At 45.6% G+C, this 20448-nt stretch overlaps 1 protein-coding gene across 2 annotated transcripts in view; it reads left to right on the top strand.

Moving 5' to 3' along the window:
- Window positions 1–20448, top strand: part of COPS2 (COP9 signalosome subunit 2) — a 95409-nt gene that overhangs the window by 40906 nt on the left and 34055 nt on the right. The window contains exons 5-10 of one of the 2 annotated variants that reach the window (XM_069766038.1): window positions 1506–1595; window positions 1687–1764; window positions 2811–2985; window positions 17507–17685; window positions 17764–17816; window positions 19228–19325. In XM_069766038.1, coding sequence (XP_069622139.1) covers window positions 1506–1595; window positions 1687–1764; window positions 2811–2985; window positions 17507–17685; window positions 17764–17816; window positions 19228–19325 — 673 coding nt within the window. The remainder of the gene's footprint in view (window positions 1–1505; window positions 1596–1686; window positions 1765–2810; window positions 2986–17506; window positions 17686–17763; window positions 17817–19227; window positions 19326–20448) is intronic. The other variant, XM_069766039.1, reaches the window with a different exon arrangement.

Raw genomic sequence — 20448 nt, 5'->3', positions numbered from 1 at the left:
TGTGCTCCACTTGTTGTTGATTCTTCACCAAAAATTTACATTTGGTATCTTTACGTTTGAAGCATGATATGTGGGAAAAGGTTGAAAAGTTCCAGGGGTCGAATACTTTTTCAAGGCACTGTCTATATTGTGCCACAGTATAATGGAATCATATAGTGCATCCTGGTGTATGGGCGCCCTCCCCCATCCTGGTTTATTCCCCTACCCCCGCACCCTGGTTTATGTCCCCGCACCCTGGTATATGGCCCTCATCCTTGCATATGGCCCCCATCCTGGTATAATGCTTCCATGTATTCAATGCAAAGAAAAAAAATAAATAACTGTCTTCTTTGTGCTTTGAACAGGTTAGCAGTGAGTGGTGAACACAGCTGACAGGCTGAGATCACTGCTTCATGCAGCCGCAGACACTCACTCCACTCTCTGGCACTGTATCGCCCCGCCAACTCCTGTCATGACACATGCAGTGAAAGAGCAGTGTGTGCGATGACCGGGGAACGTGGAGCCCGCAGCATACAATCGGCACTCTGTTATTGACACATGGCACCACTAAATTGAAAGCCTACCAGCTGTAATGCTTCTTAAGCAAGTTCTCATGCTTTATGGATAAAATGTTCTGCACAAATAATGGCTTCATGTTTTGACCATTTGATTCCAGTGTCATATAAAAATTGTCATAGATAAGTGTCTGATGGAATTTGTGAATGTTACTGGGCAGCATCAGAGCCAGCTGTCAGTCAGTGCCAGGGTGTGGTTCCAGCCGCCAGTCATTATGTGCTGCGCAGTGACCGAGGCTGCGTCGGCTGTACTAATATGACTTGAAAGCTCAAGGTTGCTGGGAAGATGAAGTTAATTTCCCCCTGGCAGCGGGGCTCTCAGTGCAGCATCCAGACAGTTTCAGAACGCTATTAGCCTGCAGATTAACCTCATATCTGCTTAATAGCCTTTTTACATGACCAGTTTTCTTTTATAAAGTGCCCTGGGCGACGGTAAGGCTATGTGCACACGATGCAAATTTGCTGCGGTCCGCAGCTGATTTTTTCCGCTCCGAAATGGTGCAGATCCGCACTGTGATGTTCAGTACAATGTTATTAAATGGGGAAAAAAAAAAGCTGTGCACATGGTGCGGAAAAATCAGTGCGGAATTGCTGAGGATTTCAAAGAAGTGCATGTCACTTCTTTTGTGCGGATCTGCAGCGTTTCTGCACCCATCCATGTTAAAATTCCGCAGTGGCAAAAACCCGCTGAAAATCCGCATCAATTCTGCATAGAAACCGCATAAAAACCGCTGCAAATCCGCGGCTGCGGATTCTGCCAGGAGATGCGGATTTTGTGCAGAAAATTCTGCACAACTTTTCCTACGTGTGCACATTGCCTAACAGTTTACATTTCGTAGGCTCACATTTGGGTAGATTTTCCATTAATGATCCGTGGTGAATCTAAAGCTTATGGCAGCGTTGCATTGACATTTTGTGGGTTTTTTTCTTTTTTCTGTGCTCTTTCCCAAGATGGACCTTCTGCAGGAGTTTTATGAAACCACACTTGAAGCTCTGAAGGATGCAAAGAATGATCGGTTATGGTTTAAGACAAACACAAAGGTAATGTACTAGATTGCATTAGTTACCAACTTCTGGGCAGCATATTGTATTTTCCTGAGATCTAAACTCACCTGGAGCTTTCTGTTTGCAGCTTGGTAAGCTGTACTTGGAACGTGAAGAGTTTGGAAAATTACAGAAAATTTTACGTCAGCTACACCAATCGTGCCAGGTAATTATTTTCCACCTTTGTCACATTACTGGATTTTTAATAATTTCTGTTAGAATAATCCTTTAAGTTTGGAAGTTTTCCCCTATTCCTGTGATGGGGAATATCTTTCCCACTGCTGGGACTTCCACTGATCGCAAGACCTGGGGCTCTTCAGAGCCCCTTGTGAGTTGAGTGGTGGTCAATCAATGCACGACTTCTCCATGCACTCTCATGGGAGTGCAGCGCTCCGCTATCTCTGGCAGTCCCGTTCAGAAGTAATGGAGCAGCTGTGCACGTGATCGACCACCGCTCCACTTACATGGGCTCATCAGAATCTTGGTTCTGTGGATTGGTGAGGTTCCTGCTGTCAGACCCCCACCCAGTGACCGGAAAGTTATCCCCTATCTTTTTGGATAGGGGATAACTTCTATACTTGAGAATACCCTTTTTCTTTTTTTAGTTTAATCAAAACAAAATTACTCTTCCACTGAAATCACTTTGGAAGTATGCTCTACTGTCTAGATATTGCTGCCACATACTTGTTGTGGCGCCCACTGGTGTTCTTTTGATTGCATTTCAGGACGTCTATTCAATGAGTCCAGCCCTGCTGGGTGGAAGCCTCATCTGTTGTGCTGATTCTTAGGCTAGGTTCACATTGCGTTAGTGCAGTCTGTTCAACGCATACGTTAAACGGACTGCGCTAACGCAAGTGCTGACTTTGGCACAGCGCTAGCGCAGATGGAGCATCTGCTAGCTCCATCTGCACTAGCAGTGACGCACCCGGAAACGCTGCAGCCCACTTCTCAGGTCCGTCACTCAATGACGGCACATCGCTAGCGCACGCCCATTGTGAGTGTGCGCTAGCGATGCGTCCGACATTGCATTCAATAGCAGAGCAGTTTGATAAAGATGCCAATTGATACATTTGTTTTGTTTAGCATGGTATTTTTTTTATAAGTGGTAGTTTTATTTCTTTTTCGGGGATTAAAATGGGAAAAGTGAAAAACTTATTGCACAAGAGAACTTGTGCAACTACATGAAAAATGTATGTTTATGCTATATTGTAGACTGATGATGGAGAGGACGATCTGAAGAAGGGAACACAGCTACTAGAGATCTACGCTTTGGAAATTCAAATGTACACAGCACAGAAAAACAACAAGAAACTTAAGGCACTATATGAACAGTCGTTGCACATCAAATCCGCCATCCCTCACCCTCTTATTATGGGAGTGATCAGAGGTGAGCTGAAGACCAGGGTTCTTTGAAAATTTTGATTTATTTCTCTTTAACCCCTTTCTGACATCTGACGTACTATCCCGTTGAGGTGGGGTGGGCCCGTATGACCACCGACGGGATAGTACGTCATGCCCTTTAATGCGACACCGCGACTTAAGTCGTGGTGAACGCATTAAAATTCCGACGCCATCTTACCTTGGGGAAGATGGCGTCGGCATCCTGAGGTATGGTGTCGCCCCCCCTGCCTCCTGATCGCTGTGATTGGCTGTTCAATTCTGAACAGCCAATCACAGCCTTTCTCATTGTTTCAGCCAATCAGATTGGCCACGACATGGCATCCGATCTTAATTCCAGCCAATTTTAGCTTGAAAATGTCAAACGGCGCTCCTTTCCTTCTGAGCCCTGCCATGCGCCCAAACAGTGGTTCCCCCCACATATGGGGTATCGGCGTTCTCAGGACAAATTGGACAACAACTTTTGGGGTCCAATTTCTCCTTTTACCCTTGGGAAATTAAAAAAATGATTGCTGAAAGAACATTTCACCTTTGCCTCATTGGGGGACACAGGACTGTGGGTGTATGCTTCTGCCGCCAGGAGGCTGACGCTAAGTAAACTTAAAAAAAAAAAAGTTAGCTCCTCCTCCATCGTATACACCCTGACACTGGCTACCAGAGACTCCAGTTTATGCTTAGTGTCTCAAGGAGGCACACCTCTGAGTCCTTTCTCTTGGACTCCATTTTTTCAACGCGATGAATTGAAGGGGCGACGGATCCTTTTGAGGGTCCGATCTCCCCAAAACCATCAACGGGCAAGCACGTGTGATTCCATGTCCACGTATCCTTTCCCGCTACGTGGGATTCTTCACCTGACTTGGCCCTGACCACCCTAAGGTATTGAGACCCTGGGCTGTACAGGTGCCCGTAGTCGTCCGTGTTTCCCCCCAGGATTTCTACACCCCGGCTCTGCCGTGGTGATAGATGGGGTGGTGGACGGTCCCTCTCCTTATCCTGGCAGATAACGGAGATAGGGTTCCTGCACCGTCTTTTCTTTTGGCTTTCCCCCTCTGCTGGGGCGCTGGGGGGCTCCTGGCAGGGCGCTATTGATTTTGAATTACCTGACGCTTCTGGTTCCTTGACGTGCATCTCCATGCGCCATGTCCGGTGGCGCTTGTTCGGTGAAAAACTGGATCAGCTGATTTCGGATTCCACAGGAGGGAAGAGTAAGTTTCTTCCCCAGCAGAGGATTAGACAGCCTTTTCGCCGCCAATTTCAAGCTCGTTTCAGACCCTTCCGCAATGCTAGATGGGCTCCAGCATCGAGTTCTGCTGCGCAAGGTCGACCCAATCAGGACCGAGACGTTCGGATGCCCTATTCGGCCAACCAGGGAAGAATGCGTTCCCAGTCTACCAGATCCAGAGGTTCTAGGACTCAAAGATTTTCGGCCAAGTGACTGGAGGCCTCCTCGGAGTACCTCCAGCAGAGTAGGCGGACGCCTACTTTTATTTCACCAGGTCTGGCTTCAAGTAGTCCACGACCGGTGGGTGGGGGAGCTCGTATCTTCAGGTTACAAGATAGAGCTGGTCCGTCTACCTCCTCCCCGGTTTTTCCCATCCCGTCTTCCCAAGTCCGAGTCCCTCCGACAAGACCTGTACAACTCCATAGAGTCCCTTCGTCTCAGCGGAGTAATTTCTCCTTTTCCAAGGGAGGAAAGGTTTCGGGGGTTTTATTCCAATCTTGTTGTAGTTCCCAAAAAGGAAGGAGCGGTACGGCCTATTCTAGAATTAAAACTTTTAAACAAGTTTGTCCGCGTTCGTCACTTTCGGATGGAATCGCTCAGGTCTGTCATCGCCTCTCTGGAAAAAGGAGAGTTTTTGGCCTCAGTAGACATTCAGGATGCTTATCTGCATATTCCCATCTTTCCGCCTCATCAAAGATTTCTCCGGTTTGCCGTAAACAATCTACACTTCCAGTTCACGGCATTACCCTTCGGGCTGGCTTCCGCTCCCAGGGTGTTCACGAAAGTCATGTCTACTGTGGTGTCCATTCTGCACTCCCGAGGTATAGTTGTCTTGCCATACCTAGACGATCTGCTGATCAAGGGACCGACTTTTCTATCTTGCAGGGAAAATGTCAGCATCACTCTGGACACCCTTTCTCGCTTAGGGTGGCTGGTAAATTTAAGGAAGTTATCCCTACAGCCGTCTCGAAAGATCTCATTTTTAGGCATGATCTTCGACACCTCTCAAGCCCTGTCAATCCTTCCCCAGGACAAGGTCCTAGCCCTTCGGCGGGAAGTGAGGAATCTTCAACAACCATGCCCTCATCCGATTCGGTCTGGCATGAGGGTGTTAGGAAAGATGGTTGCTACTATAGAGGCGGTTCCTTTTGCGCAGTTTCATCTTCGACCCCTCCAACAAGCAATCCTATCTGTGTGGAACAAAAATCCTCTCTCCCTCAACCGCAGGTTTCGGTTGTCTCTCCAGGTCAGGCAGGCTCTCTTGGTGGCTAAACAGCTCATCTCTACTCAGGGGAAGCCCTTTCACCCAACCAATTGGCTAGTGGTTTCCACAGATGCCAGTCTCCTGGGTTGGGGAGCGGTGTTTTTTCAACACACAGCTCAGGGACGCTGGTCTCCTCGGGAATCAGATCTCCCCATCAATATCTTAGAGATTCGAGCAGTTCGACTAGCCTTGTTACATTTCCACCATCTTCTGGCAGGTCGCCCTGTCCGGATACAATCGGACAACGCCACGGCGGTAGCCTACATCAATCACCAGGGGGGCACCCGCAGCAAGGCAGCCATGCAGGAGGTAAAACAAATTCTACTCTGGGCGGAGAAAAATCGCTCTGTTATCTCAGCAGTCCACATTCCGGGTGAGGAAAACTGGGCGGCAGATTTTCTAAGCCGTCAGGGCCTAGCCTCTACGGGGAATGGTCTCTCCATCCCGAGTTGTTTTTGCAGATATGCCATCTCTGGGGGACTCCGGACGTGGATCTAATGGCGTCCAGGATGAATGCCAAGGTACCCAGGTTTGTCTCTCGGTACCAAGACCCCCAGGCAATTGCCGTGGATGCGCTGGTTATGTCGTGGAACCAGTTTCATCTCTCTTATCTATTCCCTCCTCTGGCTCTGCTACCGAGGGTAATCAAGAAGATCAAATCAGAGAGAGTGCCGGACATCCTGATCGCTCCAGATTGGCCACGACGGACCTGGTATGCAGGCCTGGTACAACTTCTCGCCGGGGTTCCTTGGCGGCTCCCCAATCAGCCGGATCTTCTATCTCAAGGGCCAATCTACCACCAGAACTCAGAGGTCCTACGTTTGACGGCCTGGCCGTTGAATCTTGGGCTTTAACTCAGGCAGGTTTTTCTCAAGAAGTGGCTGATACCATGATCAGTGCACGTAAGTCCGTCTCGGCCAAGATTTATTATCGCACTTGGAAGGTGTTCCTTTCCTGGTGTAGAGAGCGCGGGCTGCCTCCTCTGCGTTTTTCCGTTCCTAACATTCTAGCCTTCCTTCAAACAGGCCTGGATTCTGGGCTTGCTCCGAGTACCCTTAAAAGGCAGATTTCGGCTTTATCAGTCCTTTTTCAGCGCAAGATTGCTCCTAATCGTCAAGTCAGGACTTTTTTCCAGGGAGTCGCTCATAAGGTTCCTCCTTATAAGACTCCTTTGGAAGCTTGGGACCTTAATCTGGTCTTAAGGGCTTTACAGGATGCTCCTTTTGAGCCTCTTCAAGATGTTTCTTTGATGTTTCTTTCTAGGAAAGTCGTATTTTTAGTGGCCATAACGTCCATAAGACGGGTATCGGAGCTGGCAGGCCCTTTCTTGTCGGCCTCCCTTTTTGCGTTTTCATCAGGACAAGGTAGTGCTCAGACCAGCACCGTCTTTTTTGCCGAAGGTTGTTTCATCATTTCACATCAATGAAGATATTGTTCTGCCCTCTTTTTGTCCGGCACCTACGCACCGTGTAGAAAAAGCTCTCCATACGTTGGATCTGGTGAGGGCTCTGAGGAGGTACGTTTCCCGAACGGCTCCTTTTCGCCAGACAGATGCTCTGTTTGTCCTTCCGCAGGGTCGCAGGAAGGGATGCGCGGCTTCAAAATCTACCCTGGCCAGGTGGATAAGGGCGACCATTCAGGAGTCTTATCGCACCATGGGCATGACGGTTCCGGATGGAATTAAGGCTCATTCGACTAGAGCAGTGGGGGCCTCCTGGGCCATTCGGCACCAGGCTTCAGCAGAACAGATTTGCAAGGCTGCGACCTGGTCTAGTCTGCATACGTTTGTCAAACATTATAATGTCCACTCCCAGACCTCTGCAGATGCAAGTCTGGGTAGAAGAATTCTTCAATCGGCAGTGGCGCATTTATAGACAACCAATATATGGAGGTCTTTTACTGGTGAGTTATTTTTTTTTCCCACCCAGGGACTGCTTTAGGACATCCCACAGTCCTGTATCCCCCAATGAGGCGAAGGAGAAATAGGGATTTTTGTGTTACTCACCGTAAAATCCTTTTCTCCGAGACGCTCATTGGGGGACACAGCTCCCTCCCTGGTAGCCTTATGGCTGCTTTTGTTATATCTGATTGCGCTAGTCAGTAGAATCTTTTCTAGACATAAATTTTCTGTATTTATGCTGTTATATTATCTTTTGAGTTTTGTTCTCCTACTGCTTTTTACACCAAACTGGAGTCTCTGGTAGCCAGTGTCAGGGTGTATACGATGGAGGAGGAGCTAACTTTTTTTTTTTAAGTTTACTTAGTGTCAGCCTCCTGGCGGCAGAAGCATACACCCACAGTCTTGTGTCCCCCAATGAGCGTCTCGGAGAAAAGGATTTTACGGTGAGTAACACAAAAATCCCTATTTTTGTGACTAAAAAGTAAAATGTTAATTTTTTCCTTCCATGTTGCTTCTACTGCTGTGAAACACCTGAAGGGTTATTAATCTTCTTGAATGTGGTTTTGAGCACCTTGAGGGGTGCAGTTTTTAGAATGGTGTCACTTTTGGGTATTTTCTGCCATATAGACCCCTCAAAATGACTTCAAATGTGAGGTGGTCCCTAAAAAAAATGGTTTTGTAAATTTTGTTGTAAAAATGATAAATTGCTGGTCAAATTTTAACCCTTATAACTTCCTAGAAAAAAAAATTTTGTTTCCAAAATTGTGCTGATGTAAAGTAGACATGTGGGAAATGTTATTTATTAACTATATTGTGTCACATAACTCTCTGGTTTAACAGGATAAAAATTCAAAGTTGGAAAATTGCGAAATTTTCGCCAAATTTCCGTTTTTTTCACAAATAAACGCAAGTTATATCGAAGAAATTTTACCATTATCATGAAGTACAATGTTACAAGAAAACAATCTCAGAATCACTAAGATCTGTTGAAGCGTTTCGGAGTTATAACTTCATAAAGGGACAGTGGTCAGAAATGTAAAAATTGGCCCGGTCATTAACGTGCAAACCACCCTTGGGGGTAGAGGAGTTAATAATGGTTCAGGGCTGCATGGTCTCGTAACAGATTCTCTGGACTATTATACCAACTGGCAGAAAATATGTTGTGCCATTTGTGTAATGGTTCCCAACGAAGATTGAAGTAAATGTACAGTTATAGAGAGAATATCGCTCTGGTCATAAGTCTGACATTCTGCTCACCTGTGCAACAATGATGGATCCAGCTGATAGTACAGGCAGACACATAATGGGTGTCAGTCATCGAAGGATGCTCACAAATCTAATCCTCGTGACTGTTTTAGGCCAGGGCTACATAGAGACCTACTGTTAGAGAATCCTAAATGTTTCTGAATGAAAGGTATTTTCTGTTTCAAGTCAAATTCAATTCACTTGCCATAGACTTTTTAAAGAAAGTTACATGCAACTTAACTGCGATCTCAACATTTTTTTTTCCTTTTTGTAACAGCAAAATCACAGCTTTAATATAGTAACGTGACAGCAAGTTGTAGACAAGTTGCACAAATTTTTTTTGTTCACACACCTTGTCTGAGAATTGCTATCGCACAACACTTTCCGTATTTTTACCTTCACCCATGACAGCACACCTGAGAGAGGGATGCGCCCAGGACAGGAAAGGTACTGAAATAAAAGGGCTGTACCTCTCCCCCACTTCGGTTAGGTTTCCTGTCCTGATGTGAACCCTCGTGCTGAGACCCGGGCAGGTTGAAGTTAATTTGTTTTCCATACTTACCCACTACCGTCCTGGCACTGGAAGAACAGGCAGAGCGCCTGTATGCCGGCCTACAGGTGTTGGAGGTGCCGTCCGCGGGTCCATTGAGCGTCGACCTGCATGGGGCCTTCTGACTGCCGCTCCGTAGTAAGCTCGCCTTCCAGGGGCACATGCTGCTGACATTACACGCAAGGCACGCTGGGAATGTGTGTGACGTCGGTGGGAGTACATCAAGGCTAGGATGGCGGCGCCCCGGGGGAAAAAGTATCCACGTGTCCCGGAGGAGGGGGGAGGGGTATCGTTTGGGCACCGGAGGAGGCGGGAAGCGCAGTGGATGCCTCTTATATAAGGAGGGATGACCACAGAAGAAGCGCTTATGTCTGAAGCTCCCCATCATGGAGGATCCCAGCGGACAGCAGCAATCACCAGTATCTGTGCCTGGTCACCAGCTCTGGTGCACTAAAAGGAGCAGCCGCTCAAGTGGCAGCCGTCCCGACCAGAGATCGCGGGACTCCTCGGTATCCAGGAAGGACTTTGTACGTAACTCTGAGATCAGCCTCCGAATCCGGTACCCTTGATTTGACAGCGGGTGGTGAATAATGTACGAGAATGTCACCTTTGTTGTTAATAGTGGCCTTTTTCTGCTTAAATCTCTAGGGGCCTAGGAAGTCTAGCGCCACAAGGATGAATGAGTGTGTCCTTTGTAAAAACCCCTCTGGCAGTTCATTGGCAGAAAGATCTCTACTCTGACTGCATACAAAAAAAAATACAGGATGAGACTCCCCCCCCCCCCCCCCCGACTTCGACACGAGCCTTAGGGCCATAATCAGGGTGGAGGTGCAAAATTCCCTACAGATGGTGTTTAAAAAAGGGAAATGAGAGCTCGGGAGGTAGTCATGGAATCATCGCAATCCGGTGGGGAATATCATATTGAATCCCTGTCGTCCTAGGACAGTAATGTAGGTGGCCGACCTTACTTTCCGACCAAGGACACGGATAGACTTGTTAGGGAAGTCAGGTCGACAATGGGCCTAAAGGAGGAAAGCGCACCTAAATCCCTAGAGGATCTTATGTTTGGGGGCTTGGAGAAAAAGAGGAAGTGTACCTTTACAGTTAATTCCAGGATAAAGGCACTCATAGATAAAGAATAGAAGAAGCCGGAGAGATCTGGTAGCCTGCCCTCATCTTCTAAAAGGAGATACCCCTTTGAGGAGAAGGATTCGGAAGGTTGGGATAAAATCCCTAAAATTGATGGGGCAGTAGCAAAATCCTCTTAAGAAGTCATCCCTGCCTTTGGAGGATTCCAGCATACTTTAGAGACCTGTTGGATAGGAAAGCTGATGGGTTCCTGAGGCACACCTGGAAGGCAGCCACAATTGGTCTGGCTGCAACAGATGGAGAAACAACTTAGTAAGGTTCCGAAATTAGATCTTGTCCAATATGACTCTGTTGCAGGGACCTTTTTAACAGACTCCGTGAGATAAGCGGCTAGGTCAGTGATCCTATCCAACGTGGCTAGACGGGCCTTGGACAGTGGACTCTGCTCCATCCCATGTGACAGCCAGTTTCTCTTTGAGCAAAAGCTATAGAAGACGTCTTGGAGAAGGCCGGTGACAAGGGGTTCCACCGTTTCTCGTTGAATGCTAGGAAGCCTTTTTTTCGGAGGAAGAAGGACTTCAAGGATAGGAAGGGGTCTGGATATATGTTCAGAGGGCCCTCTACTTCTTCAAAAAAGACACACACACACACACACCCCACATGATGTTAGGTCAGAGGTAGGGGGAAGGCTCTCCCCCTTTCTCCCTGCCTGGGTGAACATATCCCCCAGTCGCAGGATCTTGAGTGTCATCAAGGATGGTCTGAAGATACACTTTGTCCATCCACCTCTCCAGACCTTTATATTAACACCGCACAGGAAATCACCAGGAGAAAAGCTGGCCCTGGAGACGACGGAGATCTTGGGATTGTTACAAAAAAAGAGTTCTGCGCGAAGTCCCGTTGGAAGAAATAGGAAGGAGATTTTATTACCCCCTCTTTTTGATAGAGAAGCCGGATGGGTCTCTGCTCTGCATTCCGGGACTCCCCATGGGAGTGGAATGCGGTGAATATTCGTTTCTCTTAAATAGCAGCACACGTGACCGCCGGCAGCTGCTGGAAGGCTGTGGCTGACACTGTGCTCGCTATTGAAGAGCAACGAATACTCACTGCTGTCCGCGCACACAGTCTAAGCATGCAGAGTAGTGAGTATTCCGGCAGCTGCACTTCAGCTTACAAGCAGCGCATGACGTCCCTGCCATGCGCTGCTTACAAGCAAAAAGCAGCTTCTGGCGTCGGAACAAGATGCTGTGAGGGAGCGCTGGGAAGGTAAGTGTAATGTTTTGGAGTTTATGTTTTGGGATGGGGCCATGCATACTAGGACGAGATGAGGGCGATCATTCCTGCCAGGATAGCTATGAGGGGGACCATTCCTACCAGGATAGTAATGAGGGGACCATGCCTACCAGTCTAGAGATAAGGGGGCCATGCCTACCAGGGTAGGGATGAGGAGGCATGCATACCAGGATAGGGATGAGGGGGCCATGTCTACCAGGATAGATGATATTAAAGGGCCTCTGTCACCGCCTCCAGCCATTATAAACTAAAAGAGCCACCTTGTGCAGCAGTAATGCTGCATTCTAACAAGGTGGCTCTTTTTTAGTTTTTGGTGCATTTATTCCCAAAATAAAGCGTTTTATAACTTCTCCAAAATACCTGTCTTTAGACAGGGAGGCAGGTCTTAACCCCCCTGCTGGAAACGCCACACTGCCGTCACTCAAATCTTCAGGGGTGCCGCCTTCCCATAAAATCCCGCGCCTGCGCTGTTTAGTACTGGCTGGTGCAGGCGCAGTGAGCTCTGGCCGTCTGACGTCACATCCAGTCTTGTAGACTGCGCCTGCACCAGCCAGTACTACACAGCGCAGGCGCCAGATTTCATGGGAAAACAGCGCGGAGGGGGCGGCGCCCCTGAAGATTTAAGACCTGCCTCCCTGTCTAAAGACAGGTATTTTGGAGAAGTTCTAAAACGCTTTATTTTGGGAATAAATGCACCAAAAACTAAAAGAGCCACCTTTGTTAGAATGCAGCATTACTGCTGCACAAGGTGGCTCTTTTAGTTTATAACGGCTGGAGGGAGTGACAGTGGCCCTTTAAGTATAGAATTGACCACATTTTTGCTTCAATTTTTTTTCCTAATTTCCTCCTCTAAAACTTAGGTGCGTCTTATAGTCCTAAAAGTACAGTAGCTGTGTGCTCAAGCCCTATTGTTTCTTAGTAGCTGTAATACAGATGGTACTATATATAATAACCATTAAAGAGGTTTGTTTTTTCGCTTTGTTTGAAAGCGATGTTTCTGCAACCATTAGTTGGTTTATTTTTTTTCCATTATACTTACCAGCAAATTAAATATTTGAGTCCAGCTCACCTACTGCCAACAATGAATGCACAATGCCTGAATTTTATGTTCTAATTGTGTTGGTTGGTAAATTGATCCTGCCTTTGCAAAGATTTATTAAAGGGTATTCTGGTAAGGACAATTATCTATCCACAATGGATTACAAACTTCTAAATTGGAGGGGGGCTAGCTGTTGAGACCACCACTGACCAAGAGCAGGGAACTTCTGTTCCCTGTAGACTTGGAGAGACACTGCTGTAGTCATTCTGTAAGGGATTGACGGAGATAGCCGAGCAGTGGTCTCTGCGGTCAGACCCCATATCACCTATCACACGGGTCTGAACATCGCTTTACTGCACACCCACATCAATTGATTTAGAGGGTTAACTGTTGTGTACATTTCAGGGAAAAGCTTATAAGAGAACTTCCTCATGACCTACTCATAACACATTGTAAAGTCTTATCTGTGTGGTAGAAGAAAGTGACTCTGAGATAACATTGTAATCTGGGAATTTTGCTGCCTGGGTGTTCTATTGCTGCATGTAATCCTGATTGCCTGTTGTGAACACCTAGAATTAGAATAGGACAGCGCTAAAGAAAAGCTCAATTATATCTGCAAAGGCATACAGGGAATGTGGCAAAACACAGACTCCTGCCTAAAGTCTTCATTTACTTAAATGAATGGCAGTCAAACTCTCATTTTTCAGGACTGGGTATGGGGGTGTCCTTGTTCTTCACAAACAGCAGATTGGGGGTGGGGGGAGCTAGGAAAGGTTGGGCAGGACAGATAATTTCAGAGTCATACTTAGTGATTTACCGATCTGCTGTCTTATTACAAATGCAGTAGTCTATGTTATCCTAAAGAATTTCTGAATTGAAAGAGGTAGTCAGGGATATTGTTTTTTTTCCTTTAACCATAGAGCTGCAGCTGTAGAATATAAACTCTGCTGCACTCGCCCTCCTTGGTTCCAGCGCTGCCTCTTCATCACTTCCAGGTCTTTGTTTATAGCTGCCTCTTCATCACTTCCAGGTCTTTGTTTATAGGCTGCATCAGCAACCTATGTGCACATAATTGCTGAACACAGCCCGAGCTGCTGAGCACAGTGATTGACTGCCGTGGTCACTTAAGGAAAAAAAAATATATATATAAATATATATATATATGATCCAGGTGATTTGATCTGCATTAGATGAAGATTGTGCCATGATTGTTACATGAGTAATCTGTGTATTCTGATGCTTATCTGACTTGACCTCTAAAGCAAATCGATCCTCTGAAATGTAGTGCGGGATTTATGGGATCCGTGCTGCGCCTTATTCTGATGCTGCCATGGCTTGACTGATTAGCATTTTAGCGTGTGTGTGTATATATACAGGAAAGAAATATATCTTGGTACCGTGGTAGCCAGTAGATATAAAAATATTTAGAATTGAGAGTCCTCCGTGGTTGATACCTTTTAATGGCTAACTGAAAAGATGGTAACAAATTGCAAGCTTTCGAGACCACACAGGTCTCTTCATCAGGCAAAGAAAAGTCTATACATACATACAGTGGGGCAAAAAAGTATTTAGTCAGTCAGCAATAGTGCAAGTTCCACCACTTAAAAAGATGAGAGGCGTCTGTAATTTACATCATAGGTAGACCTCAACTATGGGAGACAAACTGAGAAAAAAAAATCCAGAAAATCACATTGTCTGTTTTTTTAACATTTTATTTGCATATTATTGTGGAAAATAAGTATTTGGTCAGAAACAAACAATCAAGATTTCTGGCTCTCACAGACCTGTAACTTCTTCTTTAAGAGTCTCCTCTTTCCTCCACTCATTACCTGTAGTAATGGCACCTGTTTAAACTTGTTATCAGTATAAAAAGACACCTGTGCACACCCTCAAACAGTCTGACTCCAAACTCCACTATGGTGAAGACCAAAGAGCTGTCAAAGGACACCAGAAACAAAATTGTAGCCCTGCACCAGGCTGAGAAGACTGAATCTGCAATAGCCAACCAGCTTGGAGTGAAGAAATCAACAGTGGGAGCAATAATTAGAAAATGGAAGACATACAAGACCACTGATAATCTCTCTCGATCTGAGGCTTCACGCAAAATCCCACCCCGTGGGGTCAGAATGATCACAAGAACGGTGAGCAAAAATCCCAGAACCACGCGGGGGGACCTAGTGAATGAACTGCAGAGAGCTGGGACCAATGTAACAAGGCCTACCATAAGTAACACACTACGCCACCATGGACTCAGATCCTGCAGTGCCAGACGTGTCCCACTGCTTAAGCCAGTACATGTCCGGGCCCGTCTGAAGTTTGCTAGAGAGCATTTGGATGATCCAGAGGAGTTTTGGGAGAATATCCTATGGTCTGATGAAACCAAACTGGAACTGTTTGGTAGAAACACAACTTGTCGTGTTTGGAGGAAAAAGAATACTGAGTTGCATCCATCAAACACCATACCTACTGTAAAGCATGGTGGTGGAAACATCATGCTTTGGGGCTGTTTCTCTGCAAAGGGGCCAGGACGACTGATCCGGGTACATGAAAGAATGAATGGGGCCATGTATCGTGAGATTTTGAGTGCAAACCTCCTTCCATCAGCAAGGGCATTGAAGATGAAACGTGGCTGGGTCTTTCAACATGACAATGATCCAAAGCACAACGCCAGGGCAACGAAGGAGTGGCTTCGTAAGAAGAATTTCAAGGTCCTGGAGTGGCCTAGCCAGTCTCCAGATCTCAACCCTATAGAAAACCTTTGGAGGGAGTTGAAAGTCCGTGTTGCCAAGCGAAAAGCCAAAAACATCACTGCTCTAGAGGAGATCTGCATGGAGGAATGGGCCAACATACCAACAACAGTGTGTGGCAACCTTGTGAAGACTTACAGAAAACGTTTGACCTCTGTCATTGCCAACAAAGGATATATTACAAAGTATTGAGATGAAATTTTGTTTCTGACCAAATACTTATTTTCCACCATAATATGCAAATAAAATGTTAAAAAAACAGACAATGTGATTTTCTGGATTTTTTTTTCTCAGTTTGTCTCCCATAGTTGAGGTCTACCTATGATGTAAATTACAGACGCCTCTCATCTTTATAAGTGGTGGAACTTGCACTATTGCTGACTGACTAAATACTTTTTTGCCCCACTGTACATACGTACACTACCGTTCCAAAGTTTAGGGTCACTTAGAATTTTCCTTATTTTTTATAGAAAAGCACAGCTTTTTCCAATAAATCTAACATTAAATGATTCAGAATTACACTCTATACATTGTTAATGTGGTAAATGACTATTCTAGCTGCAAACGTCTGGTTTGTAATGCAATATCTTCATAGGTGTATAGAGGCCCATTTCCAACAACCGTCACTCCAGTGTTCTTATGGTACTTTGTGTATGCCAACTGTGTAAGAAGGCTAATGGATGGTTAGAATACCCTTGAAAACCCATGTGCAAGTATGTTAGCACAGCTGAAAACAGTTTGGCTGATTAGAGAACCTATAAAGCTGACCTTCCTTTGAGCTAGTTGAGAATCTGGAGCATTACATTTGTTGTTTCCATTAAACTCTCAAAATGGCCCGAAAAAAAGAACTTTCATGTGAAACTCGACAGTCTATTCTTGTTCTTAGAAATGAAGGCTATTCCATGCTAGAAGTTGCCAAGAAATTGAAGATTTCCTACAACGGTGTGTACTACTCCCTTCAGAGGTGAGCACAAACAGGCTCTAACCAGAGTAGGAAGAGAAGTGGGAGGCCCCGCCCCACAACTGAAAAGGAAAAGATTAATATGGGCAAAAGAACAGACATTGGACAGAGGAAGACTGGAAAAAAGTGTTATGGACAGACTAATCCAAGTTTGAGGTGTTTGGATCACACAGAAGAACATTTGTGAGACGCAGAACAACTGAAAAGATGCTGGAAGAGTTCCTGACGCCATCTGTCAAGCATGGTGGAGGTATTGTTATGGTCTGGGGCTGCTTTAGTGCTGGTACAGTGGGAGATTTGTACAAAGTAAAAAGGATTTTGAATAAGGAAGGCAATCACTCCATTTTGCAACGCCATGCTATACCCTGTGGACAGAGCTTGATTGGAGCGAATTTCATCGTACAACAGGACAATGACCCAAAGCACACCTCCAAATTATGCAAGAGCTATTTAGGGAAGAAGCAGGCAGCTGGTATTCTATCTGTAATGGAGTGGCCAGCGCAGTCACCAGATCTCAACCCCATTGAGCTGTTGTGGGAGCAGCTTGACCGTATGGTACGCAAAAAGTGCCCATCAAGCCAAACCAACATGTGGGAGGGGCTTCTGGAAGCATGGGGTGACATTTCTCCAGATTACCTCAGCAAGTTAACTGCTAGAATGCCAAAGGTCTACAATGCTGTAATTGCTGCAAAGGGCGCATTCTTTGACGACAGCAAAGTTTGAAGGAGAAAATTTTAATTTCAAATAAAGGTTTTTTCGAACCTTGCCAATATCTGGACTAGATTTTCAATTCATTTGGCAACTCATTAGATTAATAAGAGTATGATTTTCATTGAAAACACAAAATTGTCTGGGTGACCCTAAACTTTGGAACCGTAGAGTGTGTGTGTGTGTGTGTGTGTGTGTGTGTGTGTGTGTGTGTGTGTGTTCAAGTCCTGTCAGTAGCTTAGAAATGACTCCAAACAGATATGAAACTAATAGGGCAAAGCACATGAGAAGCAACATGGGTTATTAAGTGGTGAACTTTTCTCAAATATTTCAGTGAACAGTTTATGTATTTTTGGGGGGGTCTTGATATTTTTTTTATTTTATAACGGATTCCATAGTGTTTTTTTTTTTGTTTTGTTTTTTCTTTGTGTACTGTTCCTAATTTAAATAGTTGTTGACATGAATGAATAAGGTTCTTATGTTCTGTTTCAGAATGTGGAGGGAAGATGCACCTAAGAGAAGGAGAGTTTGAGAAGGCCCACACAGATTTCTTTGAAGCATTTAAAAATTATGATGAATCTGGAAGCCCAAGAAGAACAACATGCTTGAAATACCTAGTCCTGGCAAACATGCTCATGAAGTCCGGTATAAATCCATTTGACTCTCAGGAGGTAGAATTCTTTCTATATGCTAGATGAACTTTTATATGATGATTGTTACTTGATTATTATTTTGCTTCTTCTCCTTAGGCTAAACCTTACAAAAATGATCCTGAAATTCTAGCAATGACAAATTTAGTAAGGTAAGCTATTGCTCGTGTGTGACTCCCCATAATAATGGTAATGTGCATCAGTCCTTTGGACCAGGCCCTATGCAAGAACCGCTAAAAATGTATCCGCCATAAGTAAAGGCTGCCTCGCCCTTGTAAAGACATATTAATCAAGCACGTCCAAGTACTTGTGTAACACTAGAGCATGCTCAGATAACATGTTATCCAAGCATGTTCGCTCATTATTAATCTCAACTAAAAGCCGAGATCCTTAGATCAGGAATAGAACAGACATTTATAGGACATTTCATAACTTTCCCAAATTCTTATGAGAACATTTACATCATATACAGCATTGAACTACTGTACCCATTTTATTATATACTAGATGGTGGCCCGATTCTAACGCATCGGGTATTCTAGAACATGCATGCCCACGTAGTATATTGCACAGCCCACGTAGTATATTGCACAGCCCACGTAGTATATTGCCCAGCCACGTAGTATATTGCCCAGCCATGTAGTATATTGCCCAGCCACGTAGTATATTGCCCAGCCACGTAGTATATTGTCCAGTGACGTAGTATACAGCACAGAGCCACGTAGTATATTGCCCAGTGACGTAGTATACAGCACAGAGCCACGTAGTATATTGCCCAGTGATGTAGTATACAGCAAAGAGCCACGTAGTATATTGGCCAGTCACGTAGTATGTCATGTTGCCCAGCTACGTAGTTTATTGCCCAGCCAGGTTTATCACAGGTGAAAAAATAAACATATACTCACCTTTCCGAGGGAGCCCTTGTAGTCCACGGCAGCTTCCGGTCCCAGGGTTGGTATTAGCGCAGGACCTGTGATGACGTCGCGGTCACATGACCGTGACGTCATGGCAGGTCGTTGTCGCGCAGGGCCTGTGATGAAGTTGCGGTCACATGACCGTGACGTCATGGCAGGTCCTTCTGCCACCAGAACCTGCAACGGAAGATGGCGGCCAGCGCGAGCTTCTATGGAGGGTGAGTATAGCAGGGTTTTTTGTTTTTTTTTTAAATTATTTTTACCATTACTTTTTTACTATTGATGCCGCATAGGCAGCGTCAATAGTAAAAAGTTGGGGACACACAGGGTTAATGGCGGTAACGGAGTGCGTTACCCGCGGCATAACGCGGTCCGTTACCGCCGGCATTAACCCTGTGTTAGCGGTGACCGAAGGGGAGTATGCGGGCGACAGGCACTGACTTCGGGGAGTAAGGAGCGGCCATTTTCTTCTGGACTGTGCCCGTCGCTGATTGGTCGTGACAGCCATGACAGGCAGCTGGCGAGACCAATCAGCAAATGAATAACCGTGACAGACAGAAGGACAGACAGACGGAAGTGACCCTTAGACAATTATATAGTAGATTTTACTCCACAGCCCTGATTGTAACTGTTCTTTCTTTTTATCCAGTGCCTATCAAAATAATGACATCACCGAGTTTGAGAAAATTCTGAAAACAAATCACAGCAACATCATGGATGACCCCTTTATAAGGGAGCACATTGAAGGTGAAAGTCACTCTGTATTTTGTGTAAATAGCATGCTCTACACGAGCTATTTCTATGTACAGGCTTTATTTTGAAGAAAACAGGTGCACCCTACTAATGTTTATCAGTACAGATAGGACCAAACTCATCAACCAACTGTAGTGTTTAGTATTCAATAGATTTTTTTCTGTGGGACAAAGATAAAGCTTGGTTTGAAACATAACATATTAATAGATTCTTTTTATTGCTGATTTCTTGTGTAGCTGGGGGTGGTATATTAGCCCGTAATTACAGAGTGAGTGAAAATTCAGCCTCCTGCTTGCATAGCCAATTTCACTTAATTTCAGAAGGGGATCATATGACCACTGGGTATGGAGGAAGCGTTCTTAGTAGTGACGATCGAACGTGCTCGCCACTACTCGGTACTCGCCTGAGTATCACTATGCTCGGTGTACTCAGCGAGCACCAAGCATTTCCAGGATTATTTAGCGGGAGCTCTGGTCTCCGCCCTGCAATTTTGGCACTCTTTAGGGCGCCAGTGACAGTACAGGGATTGTCAGCCATGCACTGTAATGCCGCAGCCATCTTTGTCGTGGTATTACAGTGATTGTCTGGCCGCACAGCGTCATCAGGTCTATAATAGACCTGGCGCCGCTCTGCTCGCCGCATTCTGCTCCGGACTTAGCGAGTGTAGGGAGAGCTGCTGCTGAGATAGGGTCAGAATCGTCCTGTTAATAGTTAGTGCAGGTCTGCAACTGTTCAGTCGACAACTCCTGAGAAACCAACAGTCCTTTTTAGGGCTAATTCGGGGGGTCCCGAGATCGCAGCGCTAGGTAGTCAGGGGAGTCTATGTGCACATATCCACATCAGTGCTAGGCCTGCAGGCAGTGTATGTGAGTACAGAGCTCTCATTGCATACCTCCAAAAGCTCCATTACTGTCTGCTGCTGCTTATTTAATATATAGTATATCCAGCTGCAGTTTCTGTGGCTTTTTTTTCTTCACCTGATACCTGCTCCTTTTATTCAAAAGCAATCCATAGACCCCTTATTTTAACATTTATTTGCATGTCCACGCTCCCTACTACAGCCAGGTTATTGAAATCTAAGTTGTTTTTGTTGTTGTTGTTCCAGACACCAGATGTG

This window comes from Ranitomeya imitator, chromosome 4 (genome assembly GCF_032444005.1).
Source record: "Ranitomeya imitator isolate aRanImi1 chromosome 4, aRanImi1.pri, whole genome shotgun sequence".
In the NCBI taxonomy this organism is placed as follows: domain Eukaryota; kingdom Metazoa; phylum Chordata; class Amphibia; order Anura; family Dendrobatidae; genus Ranitomeya; species Ranitomeya imitator.
Note: the sequence above shows the minus strand (reverse complement) of the source record. Positions and strands in the feature narration are given on the sequence as shown.